Source organism: Ambystoma mexicanum, chromosome 7q (assembly GCF_040938575.1).
Source record: "Ambystoma mexicanum isolate Mex_15411 chromosome 7q, UKY_AmexF1_1, whole genome shotgun sequence".
Taxonomy (NCBI): domain Eukaryota; kingdom Metazoa; phylum Chordata; class Amphibia; order Caudata; family Ambystomatidae; genus Ambystoma; species Ambystoma mexicanum.
In genome coordinates, this window is record NC_090941.1 from 87878910 (window position 1) to 87899664 (window position 20755).

Genomic DNA, 20755 nt, shown 5'->3' on the forward strand with positions numbered 1-20755 from the left:
TGTCTATGACCCCAGAAAACATGCCCCCCACTGGTTTGAATGAAATTACCGCTATCTGCAATTCTTCTACCACTGCCTTGCTACCTAATGATGCAAATGCCACTTTATCTGTGTCTATGACCCCAGAAAACATGCCCCCCACTGGTTTGAATGAAATTACCGCTATTTGCAATTCTTCTACCACTGCCTTGCTACCTAATGATGCAAATGCCACTTTATCTGTGTCTATGACCCCAGAAAACATGCCCCCCACTGGTTTGAATGAAATTACCGCTATCTGCAATTCTTCTACCACTGCCTTGCTACCTAATGATGCAAATGCCACTTTATCTGTGTCTATGACCCCAGAAAACATGCCCCCCACTGGTTTGAATGAAATTACCGCTATCTGCAATTCTTCTACCACTGCCTTGCTACCTAATGATGCAAATGCCACTTTATCTGTGTCTATGACCCCAGAAAACATGCCCCCCACTGGTTTGAATGAAATTACCGCTATCTGCAATTCTTCTACCACTGCCTTGCTACCTAATGATGCAAATGCCACTTTATCTGTGTCTATGACCCCAGAAAACATGCCCCCCACTGGTTTGAATGAAATTACCGCTATTTGCAATTCTTCTACCACTGCCTTGCTACCTAAAGGATTCTCACCCAGGGGGTGCATGCTATGTTTAGGCCTCATGGCTTCCATTTTAGCCCAACATAGTCTCAAGCTTTACCCTTGCCACGATGGGGATTTTGAGGGTGCTGGGTGCCTGCTTTTGACTGGGATGGCAAAGGGTTCTCACCCAGGGGGTGCATGCTATGTTTAGGCCTCATGGCTTCCATTTTAGCCCAACATAGTCTCAAGCGTTCCCCTTGCCACAATGGGGATTTTGAGGGTGCTGGGTGCCTGTTTTTGACTGGGATGGCAAAGGATTCTCACCCAGGCGGTGCATGCTATGTTTAGGCCTCATGGCTTCCATTTTGGCCCAACATAGTCTCAAGCTTTACCCTTGCCACAATGGGGATTTTGAGGGTGCTGGGTGCTTGTTTTTGACTGGGATGCCAAAGGATTCTCACCCAGGGGGTGCATGCTATGTTTAGGCCTCATGGCTTCCATTTTAGCCCAACATTTTAGACGGCTAAAAATGCACCTTGGTATCCATGAATACGCAGGGCACCCCTTTTGCCACCTGTATTCTGTTCTGTTATCTTAATTATTTGACTAACTTTTAATTGCTTGTATAATCTGGTTAGGGTATTTCTGTCAACCAACACAGCCATACAAATGGAAATGGATGAAAGGCCCCCTCGAGGAAAAGGAAAGAAACGAGGACCTTACAAAAAATGGATTGCACTGGTAAAATATATTAACGTTCAATGCAACTCTACCGATAAGAGGTCTCCTACATGCTTTTACTCCCCAAAAATACATTCTTCCTAAAAACAAGCAAATATTTCTAAAACAAAAAGGGGTGAAAGTGCACCAAAAATAAACTCCTGTATTCGGCTTGGTCACTAACAATCAGACTACCTCTAACCGCCTGACTACTTCTAACCGCCTGACTACCTCTAACCGCCTAACTACCTCTAACCGCCTGACTACCTCTAACCGCCTGACTACCTCTAACCGCCTGACTACCTCTAAAGTTGGGAAATTAAGTCTGCTTTCATTACATGTCATTTGTTTTCTCTATTCTGTGCATTCATACTTTACACTCTCTGGCTCTTAAAGCAAGACCTGTATGACAATTATGCAATTCTAATACTGGTTTTATGTGTGGCTGCAGAAGGAACATTTCATCGTAGAAACTGATTCTTCAAACACTCTATGTGGAACATCCAAGAAGGCGATAGAAGACCATGCCAAGACTTTTAATAGAGCAGATGACCTTTTCTTCCTAGGTACATTATAACCATTCCAAATGTATGTTATAGTATTTTATTGCACATAACCACAAAACACTGTTATTGATACATTCAGTTAAAAAACTCACTGCACACAAACAGCTATTGGTAGTCTGTAACGCTTACTCCTTGGTCCACTTATAATAAATGATCTGAATTGATAAACTAATTTAAACTGATGCTAGCTGATTCTCATACAAATAACACAAGTTTACTATTTCTATTTATACCTATGCACAACCCAATTTTTACTAGTTGAATTAATCAATTTGTCCTGTGAATGACCCGCTATTGCATTGCATTGCATTGCAGATCCTTCTACCGCATACTGTGAAGAGCAGCACACCCAAATTGAAGAGAACATCATTGGTAGAAGCACACACACAGCTCCCATTAGTGTCTCTGAGGAAATGGACGAGAGTGACTGTACAACCTTACCAGATTCTACACCACAAGCAGATGAAGACATGACTGACACTATGTGGAATGAGTTATGTGGCACCCTGATGGGTGAAATGAATGGGCATGTTCATGATTCTGGTCATGATTCTGAGCATAGTTCTGGTTTGCAGGTACTTGCCGATCAAATTGGATACACCATTCAAAATGATTATGAAGAAGTTCAAGTACAAGCTGATGAAACGCTACCCTCAGATGAAAAACAACCTATGTTTGAAGGGTCAACCAGGTGTTTGGGAGTGGTTGTTCTACTAGTTTGTTGCTTTATGATTCATTTTCGTTTGAGTGATGAAGCTGCTAACTACATGCTTAATCTTATTTACCTACTTCTTCCACCCAGTAACAGAATGATACGAACAATGTATCATCTTCAAAAATACATAAAGGGTTTTGTTAAAGCCCCCATTATTAATTACTACTGTGCAACTTGCTATACACATGTTGACAAGAATACGCAGACTTGCCCTAATACTCATTGTTTAAAAGATTTGACACCAAATGATTCAATCTCCTATTTTATCCAACATAGTCTGATTGCCCAGTTACAAATCATGTTTAGTCGAAAAGGCTTTACAGAAAATGTGCGAAACTATCGATTTCATCACTATATGCAGAAAGAAAAACATGAAATGAAAGATGTTTATGATGGGGAACTTTATTTGGATTTGTTTGAGAGGGGCTTTCTAAACGACCCAAATAGTCTATCATTTGCTATGAACACAGATGGCGTTCCTGTATTTAAAAGTTCCAAAGTATCAATGTGGCCAGTGTACTTGATTGTGAATGAGCTGCCCATTTCCCAAAGGAAACTTCGAGAAAATGTGTTATTGTATGGCATATGGGTGTCCTCAAAAAAGCCAGTAATGTGGTCTTTCTTAAAGCCATTGTATGCTGACCTTGCACAACTTGAAGATGGTGTTGTATTTAATGACCACAACAATTCCAGCTTCACGTGTCATGCTACACTTCTCACAGTTACCTGTGATTTACCTGCACGCTGTCTAGTGTCAAATAGCACGCAGTTCAATGGAAAGTTTGGCTGCTGGCATTGCCTTCAAGAGGGTGAAAGCACAGTTTCGGGCAAAGGGCACTGTTGGGTATTTCCTTATAATGATGAAGGCCCTAAAGGACCACCAAGGACACTTGATACAATTACAGAGGATGTAAAGCATGTTATAGACAACATTAAGACTGGGCAGTCTAGTTACACTGTGAGAGGAATTAAAGGACCAACGTGGTTTATGTTCCTGAAGTACTTTTGTATAACCAAAGGATTTGTGATTGATTACATGCATGGCGTATGTGGAGGCATTATGAAATTATTGCTGACAGTCTGGTTTACAAAAGATTACAAGCATTGTTCATACTCCTATTATGAAAAAGTAACAATAGTAAATGGTTATTTGCGAAGGATAAAACCGACTTTAGATGTAAGTAGAGTACCAAGGTCTATTGATGAACTATTGTACTGGAAGTCTTCAGAATTTAGGAACTTTCTACTTTTTTGGGGAATACCAGTCCTTAAAAATGTTCTACATAAGGAACACTACTTGCACTTTTGTATTCTTTCGAAAGCAATCCACAAACTTTTAAGTGAAAACATTAACCAGGAAGATTTACATATAGGTGAACAAAGTTTATTTCTATTTGTGCAACTCTTCACAGAGTTATATGAAAAACGATTTATGACCATGAATGTTCATCAGTTAGTACATTTAGTAGACAGCGTTCGAGCAACAGGACCTCTATTTACAGCTAACTGTTTTGTTTTTGAAGATCTCAATGGTTTCATTTTGCAGCATTTTCATGGTACTACAGGTGTAGAAACACAGATTCTCGATGCCATAAGTATGATACAGGTAATCCCAGTTCTGAAAGAAAAATATTTGTTAAGTGGTAGTGATGAGGCAGAGTTCTACCAAAGTATGATGAGCTTACATAATAGAAAAAAGTATGTGAACATTGAAAATGGTGTTTACAGTGTTGGGTCGACAAACCCTTACACTTTACCTGAAGATGAATATGTAGCAGTGACTCGGATTGCCCAAATCACTGACTCTGGCGTTGTATCATGTAACAAGATATTTATGGAGAAAAATAATCTTCTTGTTTACAGTTCAAATTACACTCGTATTCAGAGGAGAGATCAAAGTGTGATCAAATATGTGAACGAGGGTGGATTGCATGCCTATGGTAGGGTCAGTAGATTCATACAGTGTAGAGAAGCAAATGCGTTCACCAATTTGGCACTCGTTATTCCACTTGTGTGTCAGTCTTATGATATGAAAGACCCAGTTCATTTGGTAGTCGAAGAGAAAAGCACATTAGCCATCCACATACCAGTAATACAAAAGGTATGTTTTTTCATCAAAGTTGAAAATGAAACTTTTATATCTGAAATGCCAAATTGTTTTGAATTGGATTGAACATAACTGGTTTCCTACATTCAAACACATGCTGGAAGTGCATCTTTTAGGCTTCAAGGAAGCCCCGAGAAACACTTTGCTTACTTTTGTAGCTAGAGGGGGCTACTTTTAGAAATGTTTATACAACCCCAATGGGCCCATTGCTAGCAACTTGAATCCATAACCCTAAACTGGGAATTCCTAAACAGCTGTCTAAACTCACCTGTGGGATGGGTTCTCTAGTTTAGCTGGTCATTCACCACTCAACCCCTTCTTCCATTAAGTGCTGCTAGTATTTTTACTGTGTGTTTCCCTTACTTGTTCCCTAGGGCCAAATATGTGTTGGGGACATGTGTGACCAGCTTTTGGGGGCCGGTGAATCCATCTTAAATTTCCTTTGTCACCTTTTGAGTGTGGTCTGCATACCTGTCTTTTCCTTCTATGTGTAAGGGAAGGGCCTGGTAGACTAATTGCACCTTTCTGTTGAGATGTTATGGTTAGTGGTCTATATCATTAAGTGGCAGACCTGGTGAACCAGGTCTGGTAAGTGCATATTTTCTGGAGACCCTGTGTTAGCTCCTATACATAATGGGGTGTTCATATGAAATAATGTACTCACCTGTAATGTTGAGATTAATTTATATCTAAACGTTTATATAAAGACTATATTTTTAACCAAACTATATTGTGTGGGCAATCTTTTCTTTTGTACTTGTGGTGGTTGACATTTGGTGAGTCAGTTTAACTTGAGAGACTTTGCTTGTGGTTACCAGCAGAATGGAGGACACACTTTATCTACATACCAGGAGCTTTGATGTACTTTCTGTATGTACATAGACAGGGCAGTATGAATGTGGATTGGGCAATATGACAAAGTGAGTCTATTATCATTCATATATGATAAGCTTGACTTTTTATGTCCAGTGAAAACATTTCACATAACTTGTACTGAAGTAATTGAATTTTTGGCAGAAGTGAAAGAATAGCGCTATATATGCAATTTTTCTTTTTTGGAAAAATTTTGGTTGGACATGATTTCATTATGGAATCATTGAAGTAATCCTGTTTCAGTCGCTTATCTTGCCAGCTCACATTGTCTTCGGGAAGTGTATAGACTGCCAGTCGAAGCCTTATTCAAACATATGATTGGGGTTCACTCCAAGTTTGTAGTAGTGTGGGGCCTGAGTAATCATTTTAGACCGTACTCCTCGCTGTACTCATGCAGAACAGTAGTCATTGCGTGATAGGCACCAATGTAAAATGAGTGCACTGATTACTGTCTAACAAATGTTAAGGTTGGATAATTGTGGCTTAATTTGGGCTCCATGGCAAGTTCTACCAATATGTGTCTTGAATCACATGGATTTGGTTTGGAAGGGTGCATGATGACTAATTAAAATGACTATTTTTGACTATAGAATGTACTTAGCGGTGAATTCCCATACTTATGCGTTAGTCACTTATTACTGCAAGAAAACTATTTCTGTGGCATGTATGCTTTTTAAGTGTGATTCCTGGTCAATGGTTCAGCACTTTTACATTGGGTGTTGCAATTTAAATGATCATATCCATATTATGCTTTTTACATGCAATTAAAACTAATGCCAAACAGATGTGCTTAGCAAAGCATTAAAAAATCATTCAGCACAAGTGCAATTAAGCAAAAGCTGAAAGACTATCCGTATTAGACCGCAAATCATCCTACAAACTCTGTGATTAATCAGTAAGCCATCCCCAAATCATCAAGAACAAACATGTTTCATGACGATGCTCTTGACAGTAGGTCATCCCAGAATCATCCCCAAATCATCAGGGACAAACCTGTCGATGCTCTTGAAGTAATCGGCAGGTCATCCCAGAATCATCCCCAAATCATCATGGTGATGCTCTTGAAGTAATCGGCAAGTCATCCTAAAATCATCAGGAACAAAGAGTTTTCTAAAATAGGGATGATGTTAGCATCATCAGCAAGTCATCCTAAGCTCATCCCCAAATCATCATGGTGATGCTCTTGAAGTAATCGGCAAGTCATCCTAAAATCATCAGGAACAAAGAGTTTGCTAAAATAGGGATGATGTTAGCATCATCAGCAAGTCATCCTAAGCTCATCCCCAAATCATCACCCACCATTCTGAGACATTTGCTGATGACTTTAACAGCATGATGACTTCTGATGATGTGGGAATGACTTCTAATGTAGTTCGATGATCATCGGATGACTCCAGGATGGTCTCTAAAGTCATCCTTTTTGACCTGGGACGTTACGCAACAGTCGCATCGTTTTGTCGATCAGAACGAGAAAAGTGAAAAGCAAAACCATGAAATCATGGAAAACCTCTTTAAAATCAAGCAAATGACACACACACATAGTGACACTGGCCGAACCTTAAACTGAGTTTTCAAATTATGAAAGTTCCTATGCTTTTGAGGGGTGAGGGGAGCACTTCTTAATTGTCAACACACCCCTTCCGTAAACTATACATTCATCGATTTAGGGATTGTTTTTCTAAAGCACCTCTACCCACAACTTCTTGCACATTCGAAGAAAAGCGTTCTGGCACCTCCGCTTTGCAGGCAGATCACAGCACAGGAGTGTTCAATAATGGCGGAGCCTGTCTGACACCTCGTCGCGTTCTTGGGTTTCAGTCTGCGGCGTCCACTTGGCTAGCAAGTTAAGCTTTATTGGTTCCCTTTTTGCAGGTAATACTGGGTGACACTGATAAATAGAGTTGGCGCGCGCAAACTGCCTCAAAGTTGATCTTTTCTACACTTCCCACACACATTGATTTATTGCTCCAGATATTTCATATTCCCTTTGGAATTTCAGGATGGCGAGCTCTTTCCACGGAGCACAGACCGGAATATATTTAAAACACAGGACAACCAATTAGCACCCTGATGTCTGAAGCCATGAGAAACAACAATAGCTCATTATATTGATCTCATTATTTAAATGCTACTTCTGAGAAAAAGAGACACAAAAAAGCAGCCCTTTCACAATGCACCGAAGGCATGCCGAAGGAAATGGCTATTACTATAGTACATTAAATTGCTGAAAAATATGGGCCTGTCAGCGATAGAAAAAAAGCTTTGGTTTTAAACAAATATTGATTTTGCTGTTTCTGGAAGGACGTTAACAAATACCCCTACACGCGCGGAAAGTAATGCTCGCTGACAAACCGAGCTTCGCATATGTTTTCTGTTCTTTGATAATGCACCTGTTGCACAGACCGCTCCACAAAGGAGCAAATATTGCTTTGTAACAGCTGTGACGCACTTGGAAATAGTACGCCAGCTGAGACAGCCCCTTCAGGTAGCTTACATCGCATTCTTATCGCCCCTTTTCTGAAAAGAAAATGTCTCTTTGTCAATCTATACTGTTCTGTAACTTGCTAGCGGAAAGCATACTTCTTGTTAATAATTTACTGACAGAAAAATGTCTGCCACACAAATGCCTGTTTTGTAGACATAAGGGGCTTGCAGCCTGTCAGCAACGATTCTCTGCAGCGTCCACTGAAGAAACTGCCCAACGTCTAGGTAATGCAGATGACAAAAACATTTCAGACGAGCCCACAGGATCAGACTGGGATCATAAAATTGCCCGGGGACCAATGAAAAAGTGACCACCGTTGCAAATTATAATGAATTCCTTGCTGACAGAGTGTTTTTGTAATACGCAAACAGGAGTTTTTTGCTAAAATGTATTGCAAGTAGTGCATTTCCAACAATATTGGCCCGATTCATGGAATATTTGCCTGGTTCAAAGTGAATTTGCACTGCTGAAAAGTGACTTTGCACTGCCGGCACAACCCCTGATTTATGGAACCGTGCAAAGTGTATTTCTACTGTACAAAGTCCGGGCAACGTCATTTTGTACTGCAAACATGACTGTGCTGACTTTGCTTGGACTTTGAATTGCAAAAATGCAGCTACTGTGCTCTCAGCACACAAGGCGCAGAACACTATTTCGCTAAGGGGGCTTCACCTATTACTTGATGGAGCAGGGATTGATATGGAAAGACTGGGAAATTACTTTTTTAAATTTGTTTCTTTGTTATTAGCAGTCTATGTAAATGTTAAAGTCATTGAAGTTGCGATGGAATGTTTTCGAATTAAAACTTGCACACAGCCCCAGTTCCCTACTGAATTTCTTATTAGGTAATGAAAGCAAGCAATAATAAAACTCCCCTTCTAAAGCTCAGTTTACAGCTATGATATCTGCTAGTTTGATGCGCAAAACAGTCTCATTTGATGTGGCTATTCAAACTTTCTTAACACAATGCATAACAATAATCTGGAATTTTGTGTGAAAGGATCCCAAATACACTACTTTGCCAAAGCCTGTGATCTTTGGCACATAATTTAATCTCACTACCTCCAAACAACATGGTGTGTCTAAAAGACGCCTGTGCATGCCCAAGGTACCACACCGAAATGGCTAGTGCCGAAAGCACTGTGCTGGAATGTCTGGCTTACTTTAGGGAGTATCTGCACTTCTTTTCTTCCATTTAAAGCACTGATCCTTACCCTGCCACTAGCCCAACCTCATTATTCACAAGTGTCCCAATCAATAAGGTCACAAGAGCTTTATTACAGGAGCTCGACTCATGTTCATGACAAGCCCCAGATTAATATGAGGAATGCCAGATAGACGGGCACATTAACACCTCCTCGGCTGGCTCTGCCCCGATCTGCCCTGCGGTGCCCTAGCCACTCTCCTTGGTGCCTTCCTATTAATAAAACAGAAACCCAACGCTGAAAGATCAGCTGATTTCTTAAGAGTGGAGTGCTCCGCAGCACACCGTGTGTCCGGGGTGTGCTGGGACTGAGTGTTTGAAATGCTCTGGGCAGGTCAGGCAGGACCAATTAATGCAATTTTCTATGTTTATATTTCAAAAAGAACATTTCTATACACATATTTACACATTTCTAGTAGTAAACAACTATTTGGCTCTGGCCGAATACTTAGGCCAACTATTTGGCATTCGGCTGAATACTAAATTTACTATTCGGTACACCCCCTTTTATATTCAGACCTATTTTCAAGGTGCTATGCATAGCTCCTGTTTGCTTTACCAAATCAAATGACCTCAGTCTTTATCTTGAGTAGATTATTTAAATTATAGCAAGCTTCCAAGACTGCCAATGCTGTATGCAGACTTTTGGGTGTCCAGGCATTGACGGCCGCTAGGGCAATATGGCAATGCTGAAGTGCAAGCCCAACATGCGAGTTTGGGCCAGTTATTTCGGTCAAAGTCAGAGAGTTTTTGGCCCAAAGTGGGCTAGTTGCTTCAGTTATTTCACTGTACGGCTGATCGTTTTGACCAGTGTTACTGAACAAATAAGGCTTAATTCATGGAATATTTGCCTGGTTCAAAGTGAATTTGCACTGCTGAAAAGTGACTTTGAACTGACAACACAAACCCTGATTCATGGAACGGTACAAAGTGTATTTTTGCAGTTTAAAGTCCGGGCAAAGTCAGTGCAAAGTCATTTTCGCTGTACAAAATGACTTTGCCCGGACTTTGCACTGCAGAAATACAGAGAGAGAGACTAAGACAGAAGATAGCAGAATCTGACTTGATCGCACATGGAATGAAGGTAGAAAACCCACGCAACCCAAAGAAGTACATAGGGAAGTGTGTAGGGTAGTCGGTATGGTGAAAACCAGAAGGTGGATGCGTCTACATGTAATGTACTGGTCATTTGAAAATTACGTCAACTACGATGGACACCTGGCAGGGATAACAAAGGTGTGGCATTTGGTGGACGATAGAAGAGATTGTGGTGGTGTGGTTGATAAGTTGACCAGAGGCAGGACTGAAGAGGGGAGGTCGTAATATGCCCCCTGTCCCGGAAGACACTGCAACCGGAAGAAGCACCAAAGCCTATATGACCGCCGATCGTACAAGTTCACACTGATCACCACTGCTCCCACGATGGACAACTACCACGATAGATACCCTCTCACCAGACCCTACAACCCAGGAGCAGTGCAAACACTACCCAAAGTGGACAAAGACGCACAAGAGGGCTCTGGAGGCAGCTACATGGACAGAGAATGCAATCTCAAGGGGAAATTAAATGGCAGACTATGAGGCAAAGTGTGCATCATATTTTGGAGAGATTTGGGAATTGAAGGAGAAGCAAAAAGACAGACTGGGTGAGGCAGATGCTGTTGAAGGATGGATACAATTACCTTACAGAAACTCAGATAATGGAACAGCAGGGAGCTACACCCAGGGATGAAAAGGAACTCTGTGTAAAGAGAGGATGTTCAATGTCCCCAACAGAAACCCTATGGCGACAAAACAACACAGGGAAAGTGGTCATGCCACTTGTTTTACTAAAAAGAGCACTAACGCAGTTGCATCATCCTATACACACAGGAAAAGATGTAATTGCAGCACTCATTGGGGAATCATAGTTCTGCCCCAACCCAAATGAACAAGTGGCAAACTTTATCAGTAACTGTTTGACGTGCCAGCAGTTCACTGCTGGGCATGCCCTGAGAGTTGTGAGAGGAGCCATACCTAGACCTGAAGGCCCATTTCTGCACCTCCTTGTTGACTACATGGACATGATCCAAGTATGTCAAGGATACAGATACATGATAGTGGTTGTCTGTCCTTTCTCAAGATGGATAGAGGCTGGACTCTGTTTCCATGCAGACACTCTCCGAGCAGCTACATTTCTGGTCTGGGAAGTATTCCCAAGATGGGGCGTTTGTGAAGTCCTGAGGTCTGAAAACGGCCCTCACTTCACCAATGAAATGCTCCAGCACATCACTACCCTGCTAGGAATAAAACCCAAATCTGCATGTGCGTACCACCCGCAAGCAAATGGAGTGTGTGAACGCCTCAGCAGGAAACACACAAGGATCCAGCTGTACAAATAGGAGGCTTTGTACTTCTAAAGAACTTCACTAGGCGCTGGAACGTGCCTCGTTTTACCGGTCCCCATGTTGTAGAGGCAGTTATAGACAGAGCAGTGAGACTACAGGGGAAGACAGTTTGGAACCACCTGCAGGACGTCAAGCCCTACAAATTATCAGTCTTGCCCTGAAGAATAACTGCAGAGATCAACAGGGCCAACACTACAGCTACCGAAGGTCCACAAGAAAGCATAAGTGTCCCTAAAACACCTGAACTAGAGACTACTGGCCACCCTATCGTCAGGTGCCCCCAAACAACTGAAATCCCCACAGCAAGATTGGTGAAAATAGCCCAATGAGAAACACCATCCATTTCCAGCAAAGGCCATTTAACCCATGGACTGACATTTCCATTCCCTTGTCCAAACATACCCCTTTGAGAAGCATCAACGAGGACACAAGTGCACATTGACAGCAGTAACACGATTTAACATTCTCTTTTTCCGCACACGCTGGCCGTGCATGTTTGCAGCAGTAACACTGGGGGTCATTACGACCTTGGAGGTAACCATACCGCAATTTGCGGCATGGTTACCCCCTTACCGGGTACGGGGTCTGGGTTCCTTGAATGAGGAATTACTGGGCCATTGCAACCTTGGAGTGCACGGTAATTCGTCATTCAAGGAACCAGAACCCAGTACATCCCCATTCCCATTCGAGCCCCCATAGGGCTCAATGGGAATGGGAAGGGAGCTAACAACGGGCCCATTAATAACGGGCCCGTTAATAACAGGCCCGTTGTTAGCTCTGTGGTCTGCTAGCGGGACCCGCTAAGGGAACCTGCTTTAGCAGGCACCCTTTGCGGGTCCCGTCAGCAGACTCGTAATGGGGCGGTAAGGGGCTGATGGCTCCGGCACCATTACCGGCGCAGTTAACCCCTTACCGCCAAGGTCGTAATGACGTCCACTGTCTTAATATTTCTCTTTTATCGTACATGAAGGGGGCAGTGACTGTGATACAATTGTTAGAGAGGACTGTCTGATGTTACCTCCTATTGATCTCCCCGAAGCATTTTCCAACCAATTTGTCCATGTTATAAGATCCTGACATTTGAGCGCACGCTCCCCTGAGATTTACTTTCTAGTATTCATAGAGTATTTGGCCCAGGTATACCCACAACTCGAACACAGTGCATACCCCATCCTGTCCATGTTACGAAACTCATTTATACAGAAAATCTGGGAGGAGATATTTGCATGGGCACTCAGTGATTGCTTAGCACGCAGAGCTTAAATGTTACTTACAAATACTGATACAATATGAACTTCTCTCAAAATTTTCAGGCGGGCAACTTTATCATCTCATCAGCGGCTCAAAAGCGGCGTAAATGGTTATGGTGAAAACAATAAAGAGTGCCATGTTTGTTGTGTGGTTCCTATTATCCACTGGGCTCTTAGGTACTGCCCTTTGGCAGCTGTACTTTGCTTTGCATGTCACCGCTGTATCCCACACAAACACTTCCCCGACCGCAGCAGCGAGGACTACCATGTCAGGTGGAAGTGAATACACTGCTGATAAGGTAATAAGAGGTAAGTGCAGAGTTGGCACAGACATGAAGGGAACTGACATGTTTCTCACAGAAACAGCACATGTAACGAACAACATGTGGTACAAAGAAATGTCCAAAATTGGTATGGATACAACAGGGGAGAGCTGCCATGTCTGCTCGCTAATCCCCTATGCCATGAATGCTTCCCGAACCTTCGTAGCAACAGAAATACCTGCAGCAACAGCATAATGTCTGATGTTTGTTTGTTTGTTTATTTTATATATATAGCGCGACTGACGCAGGGGTATCTGGGTGCTTGTGGATAGGAATGTAGTTAGATGTTAAAGATCATACAGGATGGTACATAAGACTCATGATACATACAGGATAGCACCTAGGACATATGATACACAGTATGAATTCAATTAATGCAGTAGTCCCAGCAAAGGGTACAGTCATAAATGAACAAGTAGGAACATTGGTGGGAGGACTAGGTGTAAGGCTAAGAGAGAAGATGGGTTAGTTCCTATTGAGTAGCCAGGTGATGGTACTACTTCTGAATTTTTCGAATACTCGAATACTTGAATGGATTTGATGTCTTGTGGGAGAGTATTCCATAGTTGGGAGGCCAGGACTGGGAAGCTGGAGCCGCCTGCTCTTTTAAAGTTGTATCTAGGTATCACTAAACAGGAGGTGATAGTAGATCTCGTGGTGCGGGTAGAGGTTCTTAGGGTGAATTTGTCAGTGAGATAAAGTGGGGCTCGGTGGTTCAGTGCTTTGTGGGTAAGGCAGAGAGTTTTCATGTCAATTTCTTCTTGTATGGAGAGCCATTGCAGGATTTTCTGGTTGCCGCAATGTGCTCTCTTCTGGGTATGTTTAAGGCGGCTCTAAGCATGTTATTCTGCAATATCTGAAGTTTTAGTTATGGATTTATTGGCGCCTAAGTAAAGACCATTGCAATAATCCAGTTTAGACTGTATGAGTACTCTGGCTAGTGTAAGACAACTGTTGGGCGACAGTAGAGGTCTACACGCTCTGATCAGCTTGCCAGTGTAGGCAGTGGCTGAGGCAGTAATATTTACATGTTTGCTTAGTTTAGAGTTGGAGTGAAGGTAAAAACCTAGGGTTTTTACATCTTTGACAATGGGAATGTTGTTCCCATCAATGCATATTCTAGTGTAGTTAGGGCTGAGTTTCTTTAGGTTAGTGGGAGAACCGACCAGGAGAATCTCTGTCTTATCATCATTCATGCAGAGGCCGTGGAGGGCCATCCATGCCTGAATGATGGTGTAGATTTCTTTAATCCGAAATACATCTGTGTCATAGATGCCTGACAGGGGTAGGAGTATCTGGGTGTCCTCTGCAATTAGTGTAGGTGACACCCAGACGGTCCAGTTTATCAAATCGTGTCTTGTTAAAAATATTATACAATGTAGGTGATAAAAATGAGCCTTCTGGTACACCGGAGGTAATGGGTATGGGGTCGGCCGCTGCCGTGGGTGAGAAGCCACGCATGGTCCTGTTATTAAGGAATGATTGAATCCACTGATAGCAGAGCTTGAAAAGTGAGCTACTGATGCAAGGTGGTCACAGAGTACCTTGTGGTCGACCAGGTCAAAGGCCGCCGACAAGTCTAGGAGGAGTAGGAGGGCCACTCTGCCTTTACCTTTTAGTTCATCAATATGGCTTTTGCGGTCAACAACGGCAGTTTCCATTCCATGTTGGGGTCTGAAACCAGATTGTAGCGTTCCTATTAGTTTGTTTGTCTCAATCTAGTCTTGGATTTGCAAGTATGCAACCCTATCTGATATTTTTGATAGAAACAGGAGAGTTGTGATCGGTCTATATTTTGTGGGTATTGATGGATATAGCGTTTGTTTCTTGAGTAATGGGAGCACCCAGGATTCCTTCAGGTTGCATGGTACAGAGTTGCTAGATAATGATGAGTTAATTTGATGATAAAAGGGGACAAATCTCTGGGCGCATTTTTTATGATCAACTGTCCCCTTTGCAGTTGGAGGGTTTCAGTGAGGCTATGATTTTTTTGTATCTCAGGTACTGATACATTGGTGAAATTAAAGCCTGAATTTTGGTGTGAGGAGGCAGCCGTAGTCGGATTAATTTGATTACATATGATTAGTTGGTGCCGTTTGTCGGCTATTTTGTTCTGGAGACCAGTCATTTTATTGGTGAGAGCATTTTAGATGCTAGTGCACCAGGGTTTATCCTTCAGACAAGTGTCTGCAGGTGGGTTGGGGTTTTCCAGTTCTATTGAGATATTGAACAATTCTTTGGTACTGGAGCCTACTTGGTTTATTCTGTCATTGAAGGTTTATTTTTTAGTGCGGATTATCTCACTTTTATATGTGGACGTGATATTTGATTGGTTCGTTTTGTTGTCTAATAAAGGGGTATTTTTCCAAAGCGTTTCAAGTTTCCTCTTTTCTGTGCGTAGTATTTTAAGTTCAGGAGTAAACCAAGTGCTCTTGGTTTGCCACTACGCATTTTTAGTGGGGCGATTATGTCTATGGCTTTGACCATGGATTCATTATACGTGTCTACCATCAAATTCGAGTCATTCATGGATGGTAATGCATTGAGTATGGGGATTACTAGAGGTATGATGGCCTCATCTGTAATGTGATTGTTTCTGGTGAGGCAAAGTGGTGCAGCTATACTTTTTTTTTATCTCTACGTTGTTGATGTTAAGATCAAAGGAGAGGAGGTAGTGATCAGTCCACAATAGGGGTGATGATTTCTTTATTGTAAGGTTGCCATTTAGGTCCTCTGCCCAGTCGAGTGTCCTGCCTTTCATGTGGGTAGGTTGAGTGTTTTTTTGTAGGAAGCCGTGTTCTGACAGGGAGTTGGCTAGAGATGTGGCAGGTAAGTCATTAAGGTCATTATAGCTGAGGTTAAAATCACCTAAGATAATGTTTTGTGCAGTAAGTTTGGTGTTATCAGCCACTAAGGACGTGATGTCTTCTTCGAATGATCATGCAGGACTTGGAGGCCTGTACATTAAGTGGATGGTAATAGTACGTTTGGGTAAAGTTTGGGATTTTACTGATAGGAATTTGCATGATGCGAGAGGAGTCGAGGTGGCTGTTCTCATGTCTAGTGTAGATTTGAAGATAATGGCGATACCGCCTCCTGTAGAGTTAGGTCTATCAGCTCTGAGAATTGAGTATGTCGGGGATCGCTAGGGCGAGAGACGGACCAGCTGCTTTGTGAAATCAGGTTTCTGTTACTGCAAGGAAGTCAAGATTATTTGACAAGATTATCATGGAATCCCTAAAGAACAGCAAAAGCTAACAGAGTAAACTGTCTCTCAATTGCCCTTTACAGTTTGGTCATAAACACGGGCATCACTGCCTGGTTCCATTAATCCAAGTCTCTATGTTATGTTTGCCACAGAAGGAACATTTGGAGCTGTTATTTTGTTATAGAATGGTCAAAAGCAACTGGATGTGGATAAGGTAAAGTCTTGGAGATGAATATGGCAGTCAGGTCAAGCAAAACCTTGTTCCACAATGAGACGGAAAGGGGGAACTAAAGTCCTCATGCGTCTCAACCCCACCTTTGAATTTGTAGAGCAAATGTTGAGGGCCAATTGTAACTCTATTGGGCGAATGTTTAAAAATATCCTTTTCACCAAGCCAGATTCCCATTTCTCGTGATTAGGAAACTAAAGCTGGTTGGAGAGATTGTATGAATCGAAATGGGGTGTTGGATGGTAAACTGGAAAGATTGGGCCATGACTATTTAAAAGCAAAGTTAAGTAATCATTTAAAACTGATGAGGGTGAAGCAGATCTGGCATATTAGTGCCCCAAGTCAACTGTTAAAGTCTTTGTGGGATGGTGGAAAAGAAAATATATGTAGGAGTGAGAAAATGAGAAATTAGCTGATTTTATACCATACAAATATTCCACACAACTAGATATTTAGGACATTAAAGAAGTTTGGGTGCACTAGAGCGTAGCAAATTTAAGAATTGTGTAGACATTGCAGCATTTATACATGCAATTTTAAGCACTTTGGGTTTCTGTGTGATAGTATTGTAACAAATTATGGTGCAATGTTGCAATTTTCTTTGTTCTTTAATGCTCCAGTAAATGGCATGTTTAGCGAGAACATGATTTTGGCAGTATGCTAACAATGAAATTAATTGACAATGTATGCATTATTTAGTGTTTGAATTTCCATAAAAAAATAAAATGTAACACAGCTTGTCTTATGAAGTTCTTAGGCAAGTGAAACTGCCGTGTGCCACACTGCTGTTGCAGTCACCTCCGGCCCTGCACTCACCAGCCATTCTGCCAGCAAAAAGTGATACTGATCACAATACATCTGACACCCCAAACGCAACATGGCACTGGTAAACGTCCCTTCAACTGTCCTACATGTGGCGGGTACATCAAACCTGATAACAGCCCATCATTTGGATGCTATTTTCATTAAAGAGCTCTAGTTCAGCTCCTCATTCTCTCACAGAAACCAACACAATTCATCCCATCTATTGACCCTTTTCACTACCAGAGGCTTTCTGGATGAGAAAACCCACCAATTATAACCATCTGTCAACAAGGGATGTACCGAAATTGATCTTCGAGTAAGTATCTGACTGAATTTACGGCTGAAAATGAGATATTCAGCTTTGGACAAATACTTAATTAGTTTTCACTCAAATCCAAATAGTTTCCCCTAAAAAATATATTAAGAACTGTTTTGATTGTGCCTGTAGCCATTCAGGCATGTCATGTCAATCCTTTAAAAGGAACATTTAACAAATGCTGCTGTCTCTTTTTTTATTGAGTACAGAAAGAGCACAGTTGTGAAAGCGCAAACAAAGTCTCACCCCATTCATGTGCTAGACATACTTTAATTTGGTGGTTTGCTGGGGAGGGGTGAGTTAAAGGAAAAGTTTCAACATTTTGAATGTGTAGTGAGCTGTCTCTGGTCTCCCCTGTGTTATTCAGTTGAAAACCATTGATCTCGAATAATAGTATACGCATTCACTATTGGACAATTGATTAATATAACTGCTGCAGATATCCTATGAAGTTCAAAACCCTGACTGAAATAGCTAAGAACGTAGTGTGCCTGCAGAAAATAACTTTATTCAGCCTGCTAACCAAGGTTATAAAGCAAGTAAGATGGCTCAGCAGGAAGTGTGTCTGCAGCAGAGAAGTGCAGTGTGTAGATGAAAACTAGCATACAAAGTCCTTTTTTGGGAATTGTATTTTCTTTTGGGGCTTATTGATTTGCTGATGACAGGTGTGAGTAATCTAAGCATTACATGTTCCAATCCCAACAATTCCCCATCAAAGCAATATTTAATTAAGTGTATTAATGTAACTGCTGCAGATATCCCAGGCAGTTCCAAACCCTCTGTAGAATAGCTCAGGAGGTTGTGTGCTTTTAGCAAAGAATTGTATTCAACCTGCAGGCTAAAGTTATAAAGCAAGTAAAATGGCTCACTGGGAACGTGCCTGCTGCAGAGATGTGCTTGCAGTATTGAAACGTGTTACAATTGCTGCCCTCCAACGTTCTCATGTTGCCAAAATAAGTCCCTTTGAATTGGGTAAAAATCATATATGTTACAAAAGAATGTGGTTATCCGAAAGATGAAGAGTTTAAAAAATTTCTTTCAACCAAAATTACCCAGTTTATAGCAGCAGAAATATTCCTCCTAACATTAGAGAGTTAAAACAAGTGATATTTGTGTAATAAAGACAAGGAGATAAAAGTTTACAATTTAAAAACATAGGACCACATGGATGTACAAGATAAGCAAATAAGGAAAATAAACATACACATGCCATTTAAAGATCTGAACATCAGCACGATGCCTTCCTTGTAGGGTCAGCCGACAACCATGGAGGACTCCTCATTCCCTACATATTTTTAGCTGTTGTCTTTTACTAAGCCCCAAATCACCACAAACATACCTCATCCAAAAAACAACGAAATATACTATCTATCCAATACTATTTGTTAAAGAAAAGGCATGGATTTAGCATCCCAAAGGCGTGTATTCAGTAACACTTTAGCAGTCAGCTAATTGATGTAATCGCTCCTTTTGTGTTTCATTGCCTTACTGGAGGAAGAAGGCTAAAGATGGGCAAGCCCAACAGATAAATGTGATAGTGTGAGTAGACGCATCCCTGTCTCCCCTCACAGTGATTCCATACATGCATACTATACTTCTGTCCTATTCTTAATTACTTGGATCCTGTCGAACAAGTGACACCTATGAATGCACAAAAAACAAACTATGCTGTTATAGAACTTTTTATTTTCTGATAATGTATTCCTTTCATGGTTTACACAACATCTTCTGTAGACAAAGAAGAAAAATGCAATAAAAATGGATGTACATACTTTAAAGTGTGTTTTTAATTTACAAAGTGTTTTTCTTGTCTACATAATTTTATTCATTAAAAAGGTAACTATTTGGCTGCGTATTTGGCTCTGGCAGAACACATGTCTAACTTTCGGTATTCGGACGAATACTTAGATCTACTATTTGGTACACCCCTACTACCAACAAATTGAATGACATCTTTCGTGGCAGCTTCAATCTTTCCAGGATGCAACTACCAAACCTACCAAAGAGTGCCTCAAAGACTTCATTGATTCAATAAACATAGCACAGCGTGTCACATGCCTCAACTATATCAAGAGCAACACACTTGACTTGTTCATGCCCTCACCCCCTTACATGGGAGGTCTCATCTCCATTGACTGGCCTTGTCAGATCACGCTACCACCTCTACCTGCCTCACCTGCCAAACGTCCAGAAACCAAGGGCCCCCTAACTCAATTGTCCATTGCTTTTGCAAAGACGTTCCCCCATGAAGACTTGGAGCCTATCATTTGCTCCCTAACAGCCATTGCATGTCCATTCATGGGGGTCAACACAGTTGTCCCGAATTTTAACCACACCTTGAGAACCCTTGATAGCCCCTTAGTATCAGTGAGAACAAAGCCACTCAACCCTGGTACTTCCAAGATCTCAGAGACAGTAACAACATTATCTGCCGAGCAATGAAATATTGGTGGAAGAACAAATCAATCAATGAACTCACCACACTTGCACAACATCTGCTGTGCCTTCATAAAAATGTTAGAAAGCAGCACATTTTCCAGCAGTGAGAACTGAGGTTTCATACAAAAACAGAACTGTCTTCCATGCCACAAATCACTAGTGCAACCCCTCCAAGATTCCCTGAAATGCTACATCAAATACAACTTTTTTTACAAGACCTCAAAAATCCGACACACATCAACTGCAATGCCACCATCAAACCAACCAACAGATCACATACAGGCATGCACCTGAACGTGCAAGGTGAAACGAAAATCCCGTGTTCTCGGAGTAGCATGAGATTTTCTTGCAGAGTGCATCAAAATGCCTGGGCAACCATGGAAATCCGGCAGGATTGTCTCTTGCAGGAATATGCACCAAAAGCACCTCAAGATATGTTTGGCAATGCAGTGGATGTAACCAACAATTCTGTAATTTGCTTTGCCAGAAACACTTTCAGTGATTTTGCCCAACCCTACCAATAAC

The 20755-nt window shown here is 41.6% G+C and overlaps 1 protein-coding gene and 1 pseudogene across 1 annotated transcript; one reads left to right on the forward strand and one right to left on the reverse strand.

The window, feature by feature from the left end:
* Window positions 1-20755, reverse strand: part of LOC138528800 (steryl-sulfatase-like) — a 2216653-nt pseudogene that overhangs the window by 940491 nt on the left and 1255407 nt on the right.
* On the forward strand, window positions 1033-20233 carry LOC138528806 (uncharacterized). Its single transcript, XM_069640708.1, has 4 exons — window positions 1033-1345; window positions 1776-1890; window positions 2206-4706; window positions 19772-20233. The coding sequence occupies exons 1-4, from the start codon at window positions 1274-1276 to the stop codon at window positions 20231-20233; spliced, it is 3150 nt and encodes a 1049-aa protein (XP_069496809.1). The 5' UTR covers window positions 1033-1273.

What these genes read in the sequence shown, in the direction of transcription:
- LOC138528806 (XM_069640708.1), top strand. Translation starts at nt 1,274, where the DNA reads ATGGAAATGGATGAAAGGCCCCCTCGAGGAAAAGGAAAGAAACGAGGA. An exon ending in AGATGACCTTTTCTTCCTAG is followed by an intron (nt 1,891 to 2,205) that starts GTACATTATAAC and finishes ATTGCATTGCAG; the next exon opens with ATCCTTCTACCGCATACTGT. An exon ending in ACATACCAGTAATACAAAAG is followed by an intron (nt 4,707 to 19,771) that starts GTATGTTTTTTC and finishes CAATCTTTCCAG; the next exon opens with GATGCAACTACCAAACCTAC.